The 16,919-nt window shown below is 39.3% G+C and overlaps 1 protein-coding gene across 8 annotated transcripts in view; it reads left to right on the top strand.

The window, feature by feature from the left end:
• Positions 1 to 16,919, top strand: part of kmt2cb (lysine (K)-specific methyltransferase 2Cb) — a 90,313-nt gene that overhangs the window by 53,460 nt on the left and 19,934 nt on the right. For 3 of the 8 annotated variants that reach the window (XM_056744351.1, XM_056744347.1, XM_056744346.1), the window contains 23 exons: positions 258 to 374; positions 470 to 574; positions 807 to 911; positions 3,178 to 3,359; positions 3,705 to 3,869; positions 4,048 to 4,157; positions 4,270 to 4,362; positions 4,614 to 4,826; positions 5,066 to 5,200; positions 6,741 to 6,854; positions 7,809 to 7,951; positions 8,866 to 9,043; positions 9,594 to 9,698; positions 10,577 to 10,624; positions 11,799 to 11,933; positions 12,019 to 12,051; positions 12,141 to 12,296; positions 12,683 to 12,824; positions 12,952 to 13,184; positions 13,409 to 13,482; positions 14,208 to 14,411; positions 14,580 to 16,460; positions 16,553 to 16,869. In XM_056744351.1, coding sequence (XP_056600329.1) covers positions 258 to 374; positions 470 to 574; positions 807 to 911; positions 3,178 to 3,359; positions 3,705 to 3,869; positions 4,048 to 4,157; positions 4,270 to 4,362; positions 4,614 to 4,826; positions 5,066 to 5,200; positions 6,741 to 6,854; positions 7,809 to 7,951; positions 8,866 to 9,043; positions 9,594 to 9,698; positions 10,577 to 10,624; positions 11,799 to 11,933; positions 12,019 to 12,051; positions 12,141 to 12,296; positions 12,683 to 12,824; positions 12,952 to 13,184; positions 13,409 to 13,482; positions 14,208 to 14,411; positions 14,580 to 16,460; positions 16,553 to 16,869 — 4,988 coding nt within the window. The remainder of the gene's footprint in view (positions 1 to 257; positions 375 to 469; positions 575 to 806; positions 912 to 3,177; positions 3,360 to 3,704; positions 3,870 to 4,047; positions 4,158 to 4,269; positions 4,363 to 4,613; positions 4,827 to 5,065; positions 5,201 to 6,740; positions 6,855 to 7,808; positions 7,952 to 8,865; positions 9,044 to 9,593; positions 9,699 to 10,576; positions 10,625 to 11,798; positions 11,934 to 12,018; positions 12,052 to 12,140; positions 12,297 to 12,682; positions 12,825 to 12,951; positions 13,185 to 13,408; positions 13,483 to 14,207; positions 14,412 to 14,579; positions 16,461 to 16,552; positions 16,870 to 16,919) is intronic. The other 5 variants (XM_056744352.1, XM_056744348.1, XM_056744353.1 and 2 more) reach the window with 5 other exon arrangements.

Below are 16,919 nucleotides of genomic sequence, written 5' to 3'. Positions count from 1 at the left end.
ATGTCCATCATGCAGTTATATTACTTGAAAAACTAATTTTGTCTTCACTTGGTTACAATGGAAAAAAAGTAATTCTTGGATCATGTCAATTCAAAGCCCAGGGAAACGTTGTTAAGGTTAGACAAATTTAAAGGGGGCTTTTCTCATGCCAGGACAATTCTCCTGGTTGTCTCCTTTAGGATTGTACTGACTGGTCACAAGATTTAAGGACATTGAGTTTAAGATTGACCATTATGCTATATCTGTCATATCCACAGGGCCGAGGTTCTAGCTTCCCTGGCAGGAGACGACCCAGGGGTTCTGGCGTCACAGGCAGGGGGGGCCGTGGCCGTGCCAGAATGAAAAATGGAGTCCCTCCTATCCCAATGCCAGGGGTATGTGACATTATCTGACTGATATTGTAAAACAATCTTTGGTGTGAGAATATGAACAGCAATTGCTGTATTGTGTGTTTTATGTTTGTTCGTAGGTAAGTGCCATGGAAACAGTGTGCACGTTTAGGGAAGAGGATGAAAACGCCATGCACAACACGGTGGTGATTTTCTCCAGCACAGACACATTCACTATAAAACAGGTACAATTTTTTTTTTTAATAGTCAGTGTGCTTATATTAAAAGTAACATTTCAATAAATAAACATGTTATTGTTGTTTTGTTTATAAAACTAAGGGACAGATCAGATTTATTTTCAATGCTGTCCATAAAGGTTTTTTTATGCTTTACTGAACCCCAAATTTTCTTTTACGGCTCAAAATCTAGGGTACACTGCTCAGTGTGTTCATCATATCTTTATTTGCTTTTCTTCAGGACATGTGTGTGGTTTGTGGGAGTTTCGGGCAGGGTGTTGAGGGTCGACTCCTGGCCTGTGCTCAGTGTGGCCAGTGTTACCACCCCTTCTGCGTGAACATAAAGGTGAGAAGAGCTTAACCCCACACAAGAACGTGACTGTTTAAATAGGAAGTGGCCAGTATATACTGTTAATGCTGTTAGAGGTGATGATAGATGAAGACTGTAAAGTCATTGTTAGAGATCCTAAAGCTGTTGCTTTTGGCACACATCATGTATGTCACTTGTAGGGGGATTAGAAAAATGTCAGATCTAGAACTGGTTCATTAAAACTGCCAATTTCTCTGGATTATTAACAGAAATTGACATAAAATAACACAATTTCAGCAGCCCACTAGTAGTTTAACTACAGTCAAACTACCATTTAAAATGGCTAACTACAAGGGAAGCACCGATAGGATTTTTGGGGCTGATATTGATTTTAACAAACAACTATCGGTTGATTCCGATACCGGTCAATTGCATAGAGTACTACACAATATTAGGTCCTTTTTCTGCATTCAATTAATTTTACTGAACATGAATTGGATCCATTTAACATTTTAAGAGAGGCACAAGTGTAAATGTGATTATATGTAAGTTAAGATAAAATACAATGAGACAACATGACAATCTTCAAAGGTTTGCTATCCAATATTTATTTTATTAAAATCATTAACTCAAATTTGACTATTTAAATTTATTAAAGAAATGTTAAATTTAAGTATGTGCTGTTACTATTTACAGTAATTATTTTGCTAAGAGAAAAAAATTGGATATTCAGACATCCAACTCATTGCCCCCATTCAGTTAATTAATAAACTAGGGACCTATGTAATCCGTTTTATTTTTTTCCCAAATTCCATTTTTATTTTTCTGGATTCTGTGTTTTATTTATGTTAATATGAACCAGTAACTTTGATCTTATGTTTTTTTTATTTTTCTGTTTTAAGTCTACTTACATTTAATTGCTAGTTTAGTAATTTTTTTGTAGCAGTTTTGTCATGTGGTTAACTGGACCTTTATTTTGACAACAGACTTTAATTTTGACGGCTTTCCGCAAAGTTTGACAGCAGCTTCTCTCAAATGAAACGGTTAAATGCGCCTGAGGTAAACTATGTTAGAGCAGCGCTGACTCTGTTTATGTGTTCACATCCGCCAGTTGCTAAAGAATCCACTTTAGTACAAAAAAACACACCACTCATTCACACACAGAACAAGCAGATTGGATATTTAAACAGCAGCTGAATAATTATTAGCGCTATTCATCACAATTTGAATTTTATAAGCTGTTCAGTGCTACTTTCTGGTGTGTTTGCTACTTTACATCAGTTTTTTCCCAATCACAGAAATCATAGTGCCCTAATAAACAATCCATGACCACATGCCGATGGTGCTAAATTAATCCAATATCAGCCGATTAATATTGGCGGCCGATACATCGGTGCATTCCTACTAACACTACCTTATAAAATACCTTAGGAGTTAATGGACTCCCCTTAACCACTGGTACACATTCCACATTAATAGCAGAGTTGTCCTAGACGCGACGCGGCACAGCGCTTCTGCATCCGGTGTGCGACCCCCTTTAGTGTTTTAAAGTTTTTTCTTTAGTTTTTTTAAGTTTTTTCTTTTACAGTTTTTAAAATCTATTTTTGATTTGGTTTTGCCTTTTTAAAAACATATTAAGGCATTTAAGTGTCATGCCAATATCATGGTGACATAACGTAAACATAAAAAATATATTATTTTGCCTATCAAGCACAACTTTTTCTTGTGGGCGATCCCATTCTAGATTTTAATACAGATAACATATTTTCAGCTACATAGCATTTGTATGGGACAGAAACAGAGAAGAAAAATACACTTAAATGCACACTAAATGCAACTAACAAAACATATAAGGAAGAGGCTAATTTTAAATACACAAGTTTAGCAAAGAATATTAAATCAATGTATGTGCCACATGCCATATTGCAACAGTGTGGTGGCACCAATTATCAGTGCCAGACAGCAAACTAAAAGCATGATGGGAAATTGCTGAGATTAGAACCATATCCATACAAACAGCATCCATGCAGCAAACAATCATAATATTTCTGTATGAATAATGTGTGAACACTGTGCAGGCACAAAGTTATTGCTTACATTTTTACGTCCTTATTAAAGGAAAATATTTGAAACACATTGTAATGAAATAAAATATATCCATTTTAATCAGAGTGAAATAAATACTTAAAAATATTTCGACATATTTGTCTTAATTATTGAACAGCAAATTTGCTTATTTTTCCACTTCATCAGCAACAGCAAATGCAGATTGTAGGTTTAATTACGCATGTTTGCTCGTCAGATCACTAAGGTGGTGTTGAGTAAAGGCTGGCGGTGTCTGGAGTGCACCGTGTGCGAGGCGTGCGGACAGGCCAGCGACCCCGGACGCCTGCTACTCTGTGACGACTGTGACATCAGCTACCACACGTACTGCCTGGATCCCCCTCTTCAAAATGTGCCGAATGGGAGCTGGAAATGCAAATGGTATGCCACATCACATCTTCTAAAGATTTTAATTGACAATTTATGTACTGACTATATGAAGATATGTAGAACACTATAGATTTTTATAATGTTAAAGATAGTTATTTGTAGCCTTATATTCTACTGATTACATGTTTAAAAAAATATTTTACCAGTACACATAAATCAGAGATCTGTCAAGGTACTTTATATTTAAAGATTTAAAAAGTGCTTTCAGAACTGTTATGGATCTGTGTGAACCTTTTCAATGTGTTTCTTCTTTTGAGAAGTTATTACACCGGCTAAAATCAGTGGAGCCTGTGCAGTGTGTGATTAATGCCATTGTGCCTCTCCGGCCTCCCATAGGTGTGTGTCCTGTACCCAGTGTGGTGCCACGTCTGCGGGTCTGAGGTGTGAGTGGCAGAATAATTACACTCAGTGTGCCCCCTGTGCCAGCTTGGCAACGTGCCCGTTGTGCCACCAGGACTACAGAGAGGAGGAGATCATCCTGCAGTGTAGACAGTGTGACAGGTAAACTGTCGTCCAAATCACCAGCTCTGACCTGTGTGTGCGTCTGGGTGTGCATGGTTTTCTTTTAGCGTTGAATATGCAAGATCATTAAAACAATAAGACATCTTGTTTTTTTACCTTATTGCTATAAATGCATTTTTTTTCCATTAGTTTATTGTTTGTGTTTCTGCACGTGCAGGTGGGTGCACGCCTCGTGTCAGGGTGTCCACTCAGAGGAGGAAGTGGAGAAGATTGCAGAGAGCAGCTTTGACTGCAGTCTGTGTCAAGGCCACACCCCCCTCTCTCCTGGTAAATGCAGTCAGTAGTCTCAGAAACACCGATGTAATATAACAGCTTTCTGGTTTACATTTATAAATCTTTTTTTGTGGTTAATTTCATGTTGTTGTTTTTTTAATTAAAGCACTTGGAACGCCGGCCATATCAGTTAAGGAGTTAATGGAGCCTGTTCTTATGCCACAGAGAATACCAAAAGCAAGAGATCATCCTGGTACAGGTTCTGTCATTTATTTACAATAAGATTACATTAATATGAACAATTTGATTCATGACCACATGTGTAAAAATCATTCATGAAAAATAGCATGGAATTTTGTGTCTGAAGTAATGGAAATGAATAGAAAATATATTCACTAGATTTTGCACAAAATGATTATGAATCTGTCATTTATTGTCTTTTCCAAATACAAGTACTTTCAAATAATGCTACTGAGATCAGGAAGTCTAATGAGTGTTTTGGCTCCACAGACCTCACGAGGACATATACACAAGACGGTGTTTGTCTCACAGAGTCGGGTTTGTCTCAACTTCAGAGTCTTGCAAACGCAGCCTCTCGACGGAGACGATCGAAACCCAAACTCAAGCTGAAGATCATCAACCAGAACAGTGTGGCCGTGCTGCAGACGCCTCCAGACCCTCAGACCGAAGCCTCCAGAAATGGGGACCTCGAGGATATCAAAAGTACCATCTGTTATATACCACTCAATCCATGTATAGTCAGTTGAGGGATTAGAAAAAAATATTTACACGTAACTATGCTGCTTTAAGTTTGGAGCAATGGATATGACCTTCATACATGAGATTTTCTTTTAAGCTGTCTAGCTGGAAACCTGAGGGATCTAGTTAGTGTACAAAACATTTCAATGGGTTTTAGTCTGCAATATTTTCTCCTGTACTTACATTTTACTGTGTGTGTTCAGCATCAGCAGCAGACCGGGACATGGTTGATGGTGAAATGAAATCAGATTCCAGTCCTGAAAGAGAAGGTACAGCAGAAGATGACTCTAAAGACACAGATCCCTGTAAGAAGAGGAAGAGAAAGCCCTACCGCCCAGGTAAGAGCCAGAACAAAAGCGTTTCTCTGTAATATGTCTGCTTTTATCAGATAAAATTGTTCACATTGTACCATTGTCAGTTTCTGATGGACAGAAATAGTGTGCTGTTTGCCATTTCAAATGATAAAGAGAAACATCTTGAAACAACTACAAATAAATAAAGCAAACAATTTAATTAAGAACTTAGGGGAGTTAAATGGCATTTAGTTGATTCTGTATGAAGAGTTCGATCCCCGAAAACAGAGACTTTTGGAAACGCTGCAGACCCCGTTTTAGTTTGAAAACTTCAGGTTTTCGTTTCTGTTTAAATGGACGAAAACTTTGACTTTAGAATACGCAGGCGTGGCTGCCCAGATTCGTTCACTGAATGGGTCATCTGTATCATTGCGCTTGCTTCCCTGATTCATTATGCCCCGTTCATTTGAGCCATTACGCTACCTGAAGGCGACAATGACAAGCCTCGCAACGACCATGTACACAACAGGCTTATTTGACCTCAAGCTGCTAATTATATTTATTTCTTTACTATCCAATAAATGTGCTGCGTACACGGATCGACACAATGACATTACAGCAACGCGAGACAGAATCGAGAGCCGTATGCTTTTAAATCGTGCTCTCAGTACTGCAATGACATCCGTCTGCGTGGCGCCGAATGAAATCAAACAAGCTTTATAACATGGATTACCTCATCTAACATTATCCATGCGAAGACGTTCTTGCCTTTCCTTGCCATCATGTTCATTTTGTACTGGCCGGTCTGTGACTAGTAACCAACTCTCATCAACAACCAGCTTTTGTATGCCAATACAACTGTTTACATTTGTTTGCACATGCCCAGCCAGTCTCAATGGTCATGTGTCATACGTTTCCAGTAGTGTAGTATAAACAAACATTTTTTCTAAATGCATGTAGAATCGGCAGAATAAACGAAGATCGTTTTCGTTTTAAAACACTGTTTTCATACGACAACTGGCTAATGTAAGCACCACCTTAAATATGGCACGGGTGGGAGATCTTCACACACACACTCTATGCAGGGAACCAATCACGACAGACCTGGTCAGCTTCACCAATCAGTGTGATTCGGAAGGAGGGACTTTATAGACCTGAAAAAATCCAGTCATTTTGTGAGAAGAGGGACATCAAACAAAAGGCCTGAAATATGTGAAATATAAAGTCTTTTTATGAAATTAGAAACATGAACATCCATTGTTAAACACCCAAAAACATAATCAAAGCCTCTAAAATTTATCTCATTTTGGAACAAAACTCGTCATATATCTACAAACCCCTTGAGATGTCTTCTTTTCAATTCACTTATGCAAGTGAAGTAGTATTTTCACTTTTCACAAGTATTTTTGCAAAATAATATATGATAGGATTTGTTTGTAAAACAAATTATTTTGCATTTATATTTTTATTCAGCGTTATATACAATATACAATATAAACATGAAATAATAAATTAAACAAATGCTAATAAATGTAGAAAATATAGTCACTGGCTTCACAATTATATTTATTTATGTTTTTCTCAGGTATTGGAGGGTTCATGGTGAGACAGAGGAACCGAACAGGCCCTGGCAGAACCAAACCAGCTCTGTCCAGAAAGGACTCCACTGGCTCTGAGAACCTGCAAGGAAAAGATGAAAGTAAGAATCAGTGAACTGCTTTACTTGGGATATTTTTCCCGCTGGAAGACTTTTCTGTTAGGTCAGATCTTAAAGGCACAGTTCACCCAAAAGTGAAAATTCTGCTGTCATTTACTCAAGCTATTATCTCCTCAAACCTGTATGACTGATGTTAGACAGAATATGAGGTACTAACAGAATCAGTATCCATTCACATGTAAGTCATAGTGGTGTGAAATGTCATGAGTAAGAAAATTGTGGCTCTATTTTCATTTTTAGGGAACTGTCACTATAAATATAGTACCATACAATATCTTCTATATGTTTTTTTATATTATATACTACATAGTAACAGCTGCTAGATGTGTCTGTGCATTGCATGAGTTTCAGTAAACCTCTTGCATAATGTAAGTCAAACTATTTTTTTGTGATGTGACAAAAATTTGTGTCATAGATCTGTCAGTGGTTCTGTCAGTGGTTCTCAAACTGTGGTACGCGTACCAGTGGTACTTGAAGAGTATAAAGAGTACATGACACGACATTCATTCGAAATATTCATTTCGTGTTTCGAATACAATAATAATACTAAAAGTCCACTATTACTGCTGACCAAATTGGAAAAAAACCCTGAAAAAAACATGTTCTTTAGTTTGAAAACAGCTGGATAAAAAAGTGTTTGTATTATTAATAATACATTAGTTTTAGAGGATGAGGTGTATCTTATCGTGAGGCAAGTAAAGATTCACAGCGTTATTATTCATTTAAGTGTTTAATCGAGTGATTTTCTGTGGCAGTCATTAGGTGGTACTTGTAACGACAAATTTTATAAAAGATGGTACTTGATCTGAAGAGTTTGAGAACCAATGATCTATGTTATTCATTTCTTTGTCCATGTTCTTCTCACCTTTTTATTTACTTATTAATATATTGAATATACAGTTTCCTAAACATGGTAGCCCTTTTTTGTTCTGGTAGGCTGGGGTGACCAAGGGCCTGACACTCCAATTGACGAAAAACATTGTTTGTCTGATCTTCCTGACAATCCTGAAGTTAAAATACGGAAACGCTACAGGAAAAAGAAGACCAAACTGGAGGAGGCTTTTCCCACTTACCTACAGGTGTGGCCAAAACTTAAACAAAAACAAGTTTGAATGTATTAACTTATTTGTTAACAAGTGTTAAATAAGTTGCCATGACTTATTGATCACATCATTTTATTGCAGTGTTGACATGTTTGACAAAAACATATTAAGATCAAAAACACCTTAGCAGTATATAACACTCCAGTAAAAAGATGTCAAAATAATATTTTAAAACAGAATTTTCTCAAAGTTTTTTTAATATCAACAAATATATTCATATCTGGGCCCAGAACACTCTATATTTCTATATAAAGGGTGCAGGTTTGCTTGAGTAAGTTTGAGAATGACGTAATTGAACAGTGTAAACTTGATCTAATGCTAGCTGAGTCACCACTGAGCCGGTGAATCAAACCTGACGGTGCTTCTCAGAAGAGCCGCTTCAAATGAATTATTGAAAACGGAGGCTTTTAATGTCATAGCCAGGCAGGTTCTCTGGAGCTAGAGGATGTCAGGTGAGCTGAGCTGAAATGACAGACCAGGAGAGGCGGTTGGAAGGCGCATTACTGGCAATATGGCAAGCATGATGCTTTCATGCTCGTCTCAGTTAGTCTCCTGAGAGCGTCGCAAGCACTACTGCTTTTTTCTTAACAGATAGTGTGTCCTGCGAGGATGCATTTGAGCGCTGTGAGAAAGACTGAAAGATGAGCTCATTTGAGGGCCTCCCACAACATGACAGTCTGTGTAGTGTTGCTCCGACCAACCCGGTTTCATCAACAACCCCTGGATGATCTCCGCTCATCTGTAAAGATACTGTCTCAACAATGTTTTCATTAAAAACATGAGAACACCGCAATGTTATTTGACCAGATGCGCGCCATACGAGAATAGGAATAGCACAATAGCATAACATACAAAAATGTAAAGTGTTCTGACTCTATCTGTACTTCCAGGAGGCCTTTTTCGGGAAAGACCTGTTGGACAAGAGCAAACAGAGCCGACAGGAAACCACACGGCTGCTGGAGGATGAGCGAGACAGGAAGCAGCTAACGGCCAATCAGATGAAGCTTTTATCAAACTCTTCGCTCTGTGCATCATCTGCTCCGCTGACCAGTAAAGCAATAGCTGCACGTATGTTTACAAGGATGCTGGGACACACACACACACACACTCTCTGTCTTTTAAATCTTTTATCTTCTGTTCGTCTTTTTTTACATTACAGTATTTCACTGCCATTTAATGTTCACATCCAGTCTAATTTATTTTGCTTTTTTGTAAAGTCAACATGAAATGAAAATGTATTTTCATTTAATACGTTCCGGTCATTTTGTGCATGTGGTGATGGTAAGCTTGACTTTCCAACCCCACTTCCAGTCAAAAAACCTTCTCAAAAGTGAGTGCCGACATTGTTTCAGATGGGGAATAGGTCTACAGGGAAGCAGATTCCTTTCTGGTCTAGAAAACCCACTTTTCATGATTCGCTCAATTCCCAAAGTCCCACCATACATTTTATTTTTTACGCTTAATTTCCTACTCAACTGAAACAAAGGAAATTAGGGTAAAATAAATGATGCATGCCATTTCATGTTGACTTTAAGAATGGTCTGCACAATTTAGACCAGTTTATTTGGCTACAACTGTTAGACTTGGTAGTTACTTTCCTCCTTATGCACATCCACAGAGAACTCTGCGGAGCCTCTGGTAGAGATGTCTGAAGTGCTGAAATCAGACACAGAGCTGCTGGGAATGTTTTCTGATAATATTGGCAAGCAGACAGAACAGTCCGGTAGGCCCTTATTACAGTTTCAATTTATGATAAATTACAGCAAAGGTTTGCTGCTCAGATTAACCAGTTGCAGCAAAACCAAAAAGCCAAGAAAACCCTTAATGTATATCCTGCATATATATTGTATTGTCACTACAAATTTTCCTTAGGTTTATAAAGCTTTGTTGCAACTGACTCTAGTATCCAAGTTTAGTAATGTCAGTGTTGGGAAGCAACTTTGAAACTTCTATATAGTAGTAGCCTTATAGTTGTAGTTAAAGGAACAGTCCACCCAAAAATGAAAATTCGGACTTCATTTACTCACCCTCAAATTTGTTCTTGATCAAAAAGAAAGATATTTGAAGAAATGCTTGTAACCAAACAGTTCTTGGCAACCATCTACTACCATTGTTGGAAAACTTGCTTATTATTTTTTTTGTTCTGTTGAACAAAAAAGAAGATATTTTGAAGAATGTAGGACAGCACTTTTGACTGCCATCGAGATTTCTACTATGGTAGTCAATGGGGTCCAAGAACTGTGTGGTTACATGCATTCATCTAAATGTCTCTCTCTTCATCAGAACAAAGACATTTATACAGATTTGGAACAACTCAAGGCCGAGTATATGATGTCAGAATTGTTATTTTTGGGGGAACTGTACCTTTAAATTAGTAGTTTAAATTTTGTAGGTCTGCTTCTATTCCCAACACTGACACTGATATGTTTTTTGCTATGCTGGTCTTAATTGTCTTGTCATTATGGATAATTTGCTTTTCATGATCTCATTCATTCCAGTGTTTATAAATAAACTGTGGCTTCATCGTAGGGTTTCTTTCGCTCACTTATTTATTTTTCCATGTTGCTGATCCTTCATTGTATTTGGTTTGGGTCTTTGTAGGTCTTGATTTTTGCCCTTTCCAAGTTGACTACTCTCCTTCATCATTTGGTAAGAGTCTCATGGTCATGTTTTTATTTCTTGTTATATTACTTTACCGCCTGTATTCGCACACTCTTTTCTTGATTTATGCTAACATTAGGGTTCATATTGAAAGTGTCTTTGGTTTGACACATCACCCACACCGCACCTGAATTCGACCATTGTGCCTCAGCAGTCTATTCAGTTTTATGGCATCCCAGAGATGTCAGAAGCATTTATATAACCCGACTGACTGAGAATGATGCAGCAATTTAACGCTGCGCTAACAGGCTTGGCCAAGGACTCTTCCTCTGTTAAAGTGCAGAAATAAGACAAACTATAGAGAGGCATTTTAGAAAACTGAAGGCATTGTTGAATGACCTTCCTCTCTGAAGCTGCAGTCAGGGTCTCAGATTGTATGGCTGAGTGGAGAATGGGTGCACCGTTCCATTGAGATCAACACGAAGCCTTGGTTTGATGAAAAGGAACCAGTCCTGCAGTTTCTGGATAATGTTTCTGCGTATTCGTCCCTGCTGTAAAAACAGCCTTGGAAAGACAAAGCGTTTTGACCTACATGAGGTTTCACAGTATATTTATTGTAGGGTCAACAGGTTCATTCTATGGTGTAGGGCTTTGCTTATTATATTCGTTTCTTGTTTCCTTTTATTCACAGTACTGCTCAGTAGTAGTTACTAGAAATTAATATTTTTAATTGAATCTTAAATAATTTATTATTTAATTTTTTTATATAATTTATGTAGTTATGTGATATAGTTGTATAATTGTAAATAAATCTTTTTTTATATTCTCACCCAAAGAATCTTCCAAATCGGTGTGAGTTTTGGGGATAATTTTGGGATAATTTGCTAAATGTTTAGAGTCTATTAAGAGTTTTTTAAAACGTTTTGTTTCAGATCATATGGGGCACAGTTTCTTTTTATATAATGTATATTAAATCTTTTTTTGTATATTTATTATATATAGCCATTGGTCACTGTAGTCTTAATTGAATGTTAAACAGTGTTATAATAATGATGTGAGGGTAAATCATTTTAGAACATTTGTTTACATTTTTTGCCCTTATTGAACAACAACAACACTTATTTTCTGGGGCACTTCTGGAGAAGTGCTATTTGCACATAGTGCTTTTCCATTTAAAACAGTTATATATATGATTTTATGTATGTTCTCTGTTTATGTATAGGTCTGGACATTCCGCCTTTATCAGACGAGGCATCAGGCTCATACCAGACTCATCTTGGGCGATCTCACCTGCGTCAGACGCCAGAGCCACTGGATGGCATTCTGAGCCCTGAGCTGGATAAGATGGTTACCGATGGTCTGTATACACTAACTGTATCCATTTTATGAAATACTCATCTGCTTTTTCCCTGCTTTATAAAACAAATCTTTTGGTTTTACAGAATCCATACTCGGCAGACTCTACAAAATACCAGGTGTGTTCAAACACAAAGCAGCAGCTGCCAATAAACGTGTTCATTTTGGTACATTGTAAGAAACTGAAGATCTGCGTCTCTTTTTGTAGAGCTTGGCGGGAAGGATGTGGAAGATCTCTTCACAGCTGTCTTGAGCCCCAGCGTAATGCCTCAACAGATCCAGGGAGCTCAAAGCCTGCATGGACCTGGTTTACATCCCTCCCAACCTAACTCAGGTTTGTTGGGAGCATTGGATGAATGTTATGGTAATGATACTTATTGTGAAGTCCCTGTCATTGAGAATTTGGTTGAGTTGGTCCAATCTGGATGTCAAAAATTGCTTGTTCAGAACTGCGGATGCAATAAAAATGTATGCGAACAAACGTAGGAATGAGTGGAAATTATTGTCAGTGGTAATTATTAGCACATCACAGATAGAGGTTAACTTGTATTGAACTGCGTATTGAAAATTCTTCGAAAGCAATTATTCAATGGAATTGCACAGCTTGGCAGCCTAATTGCTCAGTCTTTAAATGATGTAAAAAATTGGCAGACTGTATTACAACATTGTGTTAAATCTTGAAGGCCAACATATGTTTGAACAACCATGGCTTGCACTGTAGGTCAGTTGTATTTGTGTTTTTTTGTACAGGAATGGCCGCACGGATACCAATGATGAATGGTCTGATGGAAACCAAACCGTTCTCACAGTCACAAATGGGTCCTGGAGCGGGTCACGATATGGCTCGAAATATTCCCCCAATGCAGCGCATGCCTTTCCCAGACAATCTAAGGTCAGCCATGAACATGTTTGCCTCTATCATATCTACATTATAATATCAGAATGCTGAGTCCTTGACATTTCTTTGAGATTGGCATTTCTGAGATTGAGATCTAATATTATTTATATCTACTGTTCAGAGACAGGAAGTTTAATCTGATGGCACAAGAGACCGCAGGTCCATGGTCTGCGACAGGTTCATCTTCAGCCTCTGCTCCTATTGCTTCACCTGAGATGGAGGGAGACGCCATGTCCACAGCACAGAAGAGCACTCTGAAGTGGGAGAAAGAAGAGACGCTGGGAGAGCTTGCCACTGTCGCACCTGTGCTCTACACTAATGTCAACTTCCCAAACCTTAAAGAGGAATATCCAGGTCTGAAAAAGACCATTCATCCACAATAGGATGTATCTCAGGGAATTTAAAGAAGGAAACACATTTGCATTTTTGAATAATAGGCACTGATAAATTGTTAACAGTAAGACAGGATGTGTCAATTTTGTGTTGATTTCAATGCACTACCTTATAATATCTATAAATATAACACTCTTGAATATTTATTTTCATATACACTTTTATTTTTATATTATAACCTTTAGACTGGTCAACACGTGTAAAGCAAATTGCTAAACTATGGAGGAAAGCAAGTTCACAGGACCGGGCTCCATATGTGGTAAGATATCCTTCTTGCTAAATTCTCAGATCTTGTTTATGTTTTACCACCAAATGTATTTAATCAAAATTAGACATATTATGATTTGCTTAGAAAAGCCCCTGATGACAGGAATGTAGATAGTATCAAAATTACATTTTTAATACAGACACAAGCAGTCTTTTACTGGCATATGGTTCTATCTATTGTGCTGGTGGGTCCTGGATTTAGGGGTAGTTCACATAGGACTAGGTCCCATCTGCAATTTTTTTCTTTGGGGTCTGTTTACATATGCGTACATACAGATCAGGAGCCATGAGGATTTACAATTCTTCTAGTAAATCACTAAATTAACATGTTAAATTGACTGCCCTAGGTTTGAAGGACAGTAATAGTGTCTTCATCAGTCCAATTTTGAAACCCTTAATGGTTTTACCCTAAATAATTGTAATTTTTCCTTTACACCTTGACAAAACTCAGAATTAATTAAGCAACTGCCAATGCAGCTTTTCTACTTTTTTATTGCTCTCAACTGAACTCAAGCAGTTCATAAGAGTTTCTTTGATATAACTGGTCTTCTGAAAAAAAATCAAAAGATATGGAACAATTACCTTGAGTAGCACTTTGAAAAAAAAAATCGTTCAAGCAATTAGTCTGAAAACTATGTCATCTCAGCAATTGAATGCAACCTTTGAATTTTGATGGTCTGTCAATGATATCAACACTGCAAAACCGCCCATTCACAGCAAAAGGCCAGAGATAACAGGGCAGCCCTACGTATTAACAAAGTCCAAATGTCCAACGAGACCATTAAGCGGGAGCCGCCTCAGCCCCAGCAGCCTTTAGAAGAGTTTGATCCTGCTATTCCTCCACTGGACCCTGAGTTACTGTTCAAAGACCCACTGAAGCACAAGGAATCAGAGCATGAGCAAGAATGGAAGTATAGACAGGTAAGTGTAGCATTGGTCAGCTGACTATACAGTTGGGGAGTCTTTATTCCCACAAGCATTCCTCGTTATTGTTGGAACTTTTTTAATAAACATACAGTGCACATTAACACATAACACAAGTGCTTTGGTTATAAATTATATTATTATGTGCATATTAACAAATCTCAGTTTGACGGTATGTTGCAGCAAATGAGACAGAAAAGTAAGCAGCAAGCTAAGATTGAAGCTACACAGAAACTTGAGCAAGTGAAGAATGAACAACTTCAACAGCAGCAACAACAGCACCCGTCCCTCAACCAATCTGAGGATGACTCCCCTGGAAGCATGAGAAGTCCAGTGTCTGTGCATTCTAATAATGGAAACATGTCTCCCAACCAGTCCAATTCAAAGAATGGGGGTATAAAGACACAGATGCCCGGCACGCCCACATCATCTTCGCCAGAAGACGTCTTTTTACGTCCTCATCCTCCACCCCCCTCTTCTGGATCTCAACCCCAGTCTCCTCAAATGTTCTCTCCAAGCTCCTCTGGCTCGAGGCCATCTTCACCCTGGGATCCCTACAACAAAATGGTGGGCACACCCCGACCACCTCCTTCTGGGCAGGTGACTCCACGTCGTAACTCTGAATCAGGGAAATCTCCTAGGGGTCTTTCAGAGCCTATTGGTTCACCATCAGCCATATGTAATGATCCATATGCCAAGCCCCCAGACACCCCGAGACCCGCAGGAAATACAGACCCTTTTCTCAAGCCCATGTGTCCTCCCAGAGCAACTCAGACATCAGATGGGAGACATCTTATTGGGTCTCCGGGCCATGATCCATTCTCAAGGGTGTCTATGAGAAAGGAAGCCTACCAGAGAATGCCGCAGGGCAGGATGATACTCTCAGACCCCTATGCTCGTCCATTACTCACTCCTATTCCAGGCAGTAATGAATCAGGTTCCATTCAGGTCTTTAAAACCCCTATGCCACCTCCTCAGGCTCAGGAACAATTTGCAGGCATGCAGGCACGGAGAGTTAGTGGGGATTCTTTTGAAAGGCCAATGATGCCCCCTCGATCTATTGAGGGATTCTCACAAAATCAACTGAGTGATCCATACGCACAGCCTGCGCTCACTCCACGTCCCGCAGGAAGTGAAGGCTATTCAAACCAAAGGGTTTCACGGCATCCCCAAACCCTTCCGTTTTCTCAACCTGGGCCAATTGTTAGACAGCCTCCTTGTAACCCATACGCCCGTGCCCCCTCCACCCCTCGGCCAGAGTATTCTCAATGTGATCCCTATGGACAACAACCTGCCACACCAAGACCTTCAAATGACCCTTTCGGTCAGTCACCATTTTCTAACCCATACGCTAGAATGCCCGGCACACCGAGACCACATGACCCTGAACCCTACTCTCAACAGCCTGTATCTCGCCATCCAGTCATGATGAATCAACCCACCCTACAATCTCAACAGCAGACTCAAAACAGCATAATTTCTCCCATGTCCATGGATCCGTATGCGCACCCCTCCGGCATCACACGCTCTGGAATGCCAGACAGGTTTCCCAAATCTCCAAGTCACCAACGGAACCCTGATCCTTTTAGCCAACCTGCAGGATTTCAACGCTCCGTAGGACCTGATCTTCACGCACAAGCAATGGGAAGATCTCAGTCATTACCTAATGATTCATGTGTACATCCCCCACGCACACCTCACCCCGTAGTTTCCAGGCAGGCCATGGGACTTGGGCCCATGTCCAATCAAGATCCATTCTCTCCTCCTCAAGTCTTGATGCAAGACACTTTCGCCAGTCCAACAAAGCATGGACCTCAGACCCTAAAACATCTGGGTATGACAGATGATTCTGTCTCTCACCCACTATCCAATCGCCCTAATCAGACACCAATTCATGACCCCTTCGAGCAGGCACCCATGATTCAACATCCTCAGTGTGCAGAAAATAAAGGTTTGGTGCAAAGTATGAATTCACACACCATAAGGCAGCCGGGCACTGAAGCACAGTCGGTACCACTTGCTGAGGCTGAGGAAAGACTTAGACAGGTGTGGTTTATTTATGTGATGCACTGTATGACATTGAAAATTTTAAATACACAACTGTATGCAAACATACTAACATGTTTATTTGATCACAGCGTCAACGTATTCGAGAGTTGATCCTCAGACAACAGCAACAAAAAAGTGCCATACGGCAAGAAAAGAATGTACAAGATCATCCTTTGACCATGCCTCCAGGGACACCTCAACACTGGAGTCAAGAGGCTACCAACCAGCAGGGTGATATTTTTAATCGACCACCACCACCATATCCTGGTGCAGTAGCTGTTAGAGGTGCTCAGCTATTCCACGGAACCTACCCTGGAGATCAACAGGGGCATTTTCCTGAAGGCCAGTTTTCTAGACTACAGTTTCCTGTGGATACAGATTCTACTATAAGGCAGCCTGGGCCAGGGTGAGAAAAACTGCATATTAGAGAAAAACAAAACATTTTGATGAATGTGG

Source organism: Triplophysa dalaica, chromosome 3 (genome assembly GCF_015846415.1).
Source record: "Triplophysa dalaica isolate WHDGS20190420 chromosome 3, ASM1584641v1, whole genome shotgun sequence".
NCBI classification, from domain to species: Eukaryota; Metazoa; Chordata; class Actinopteri; order Cypriniformes; family Nemacheilidae; genus Triplophysa; species Triplophysa dalaica.
The sequence above is the reverse complement of the archived record's forward strand: the minus strand, read 5'-3'. Positions and strand labels throughout refer to the sequence as shown.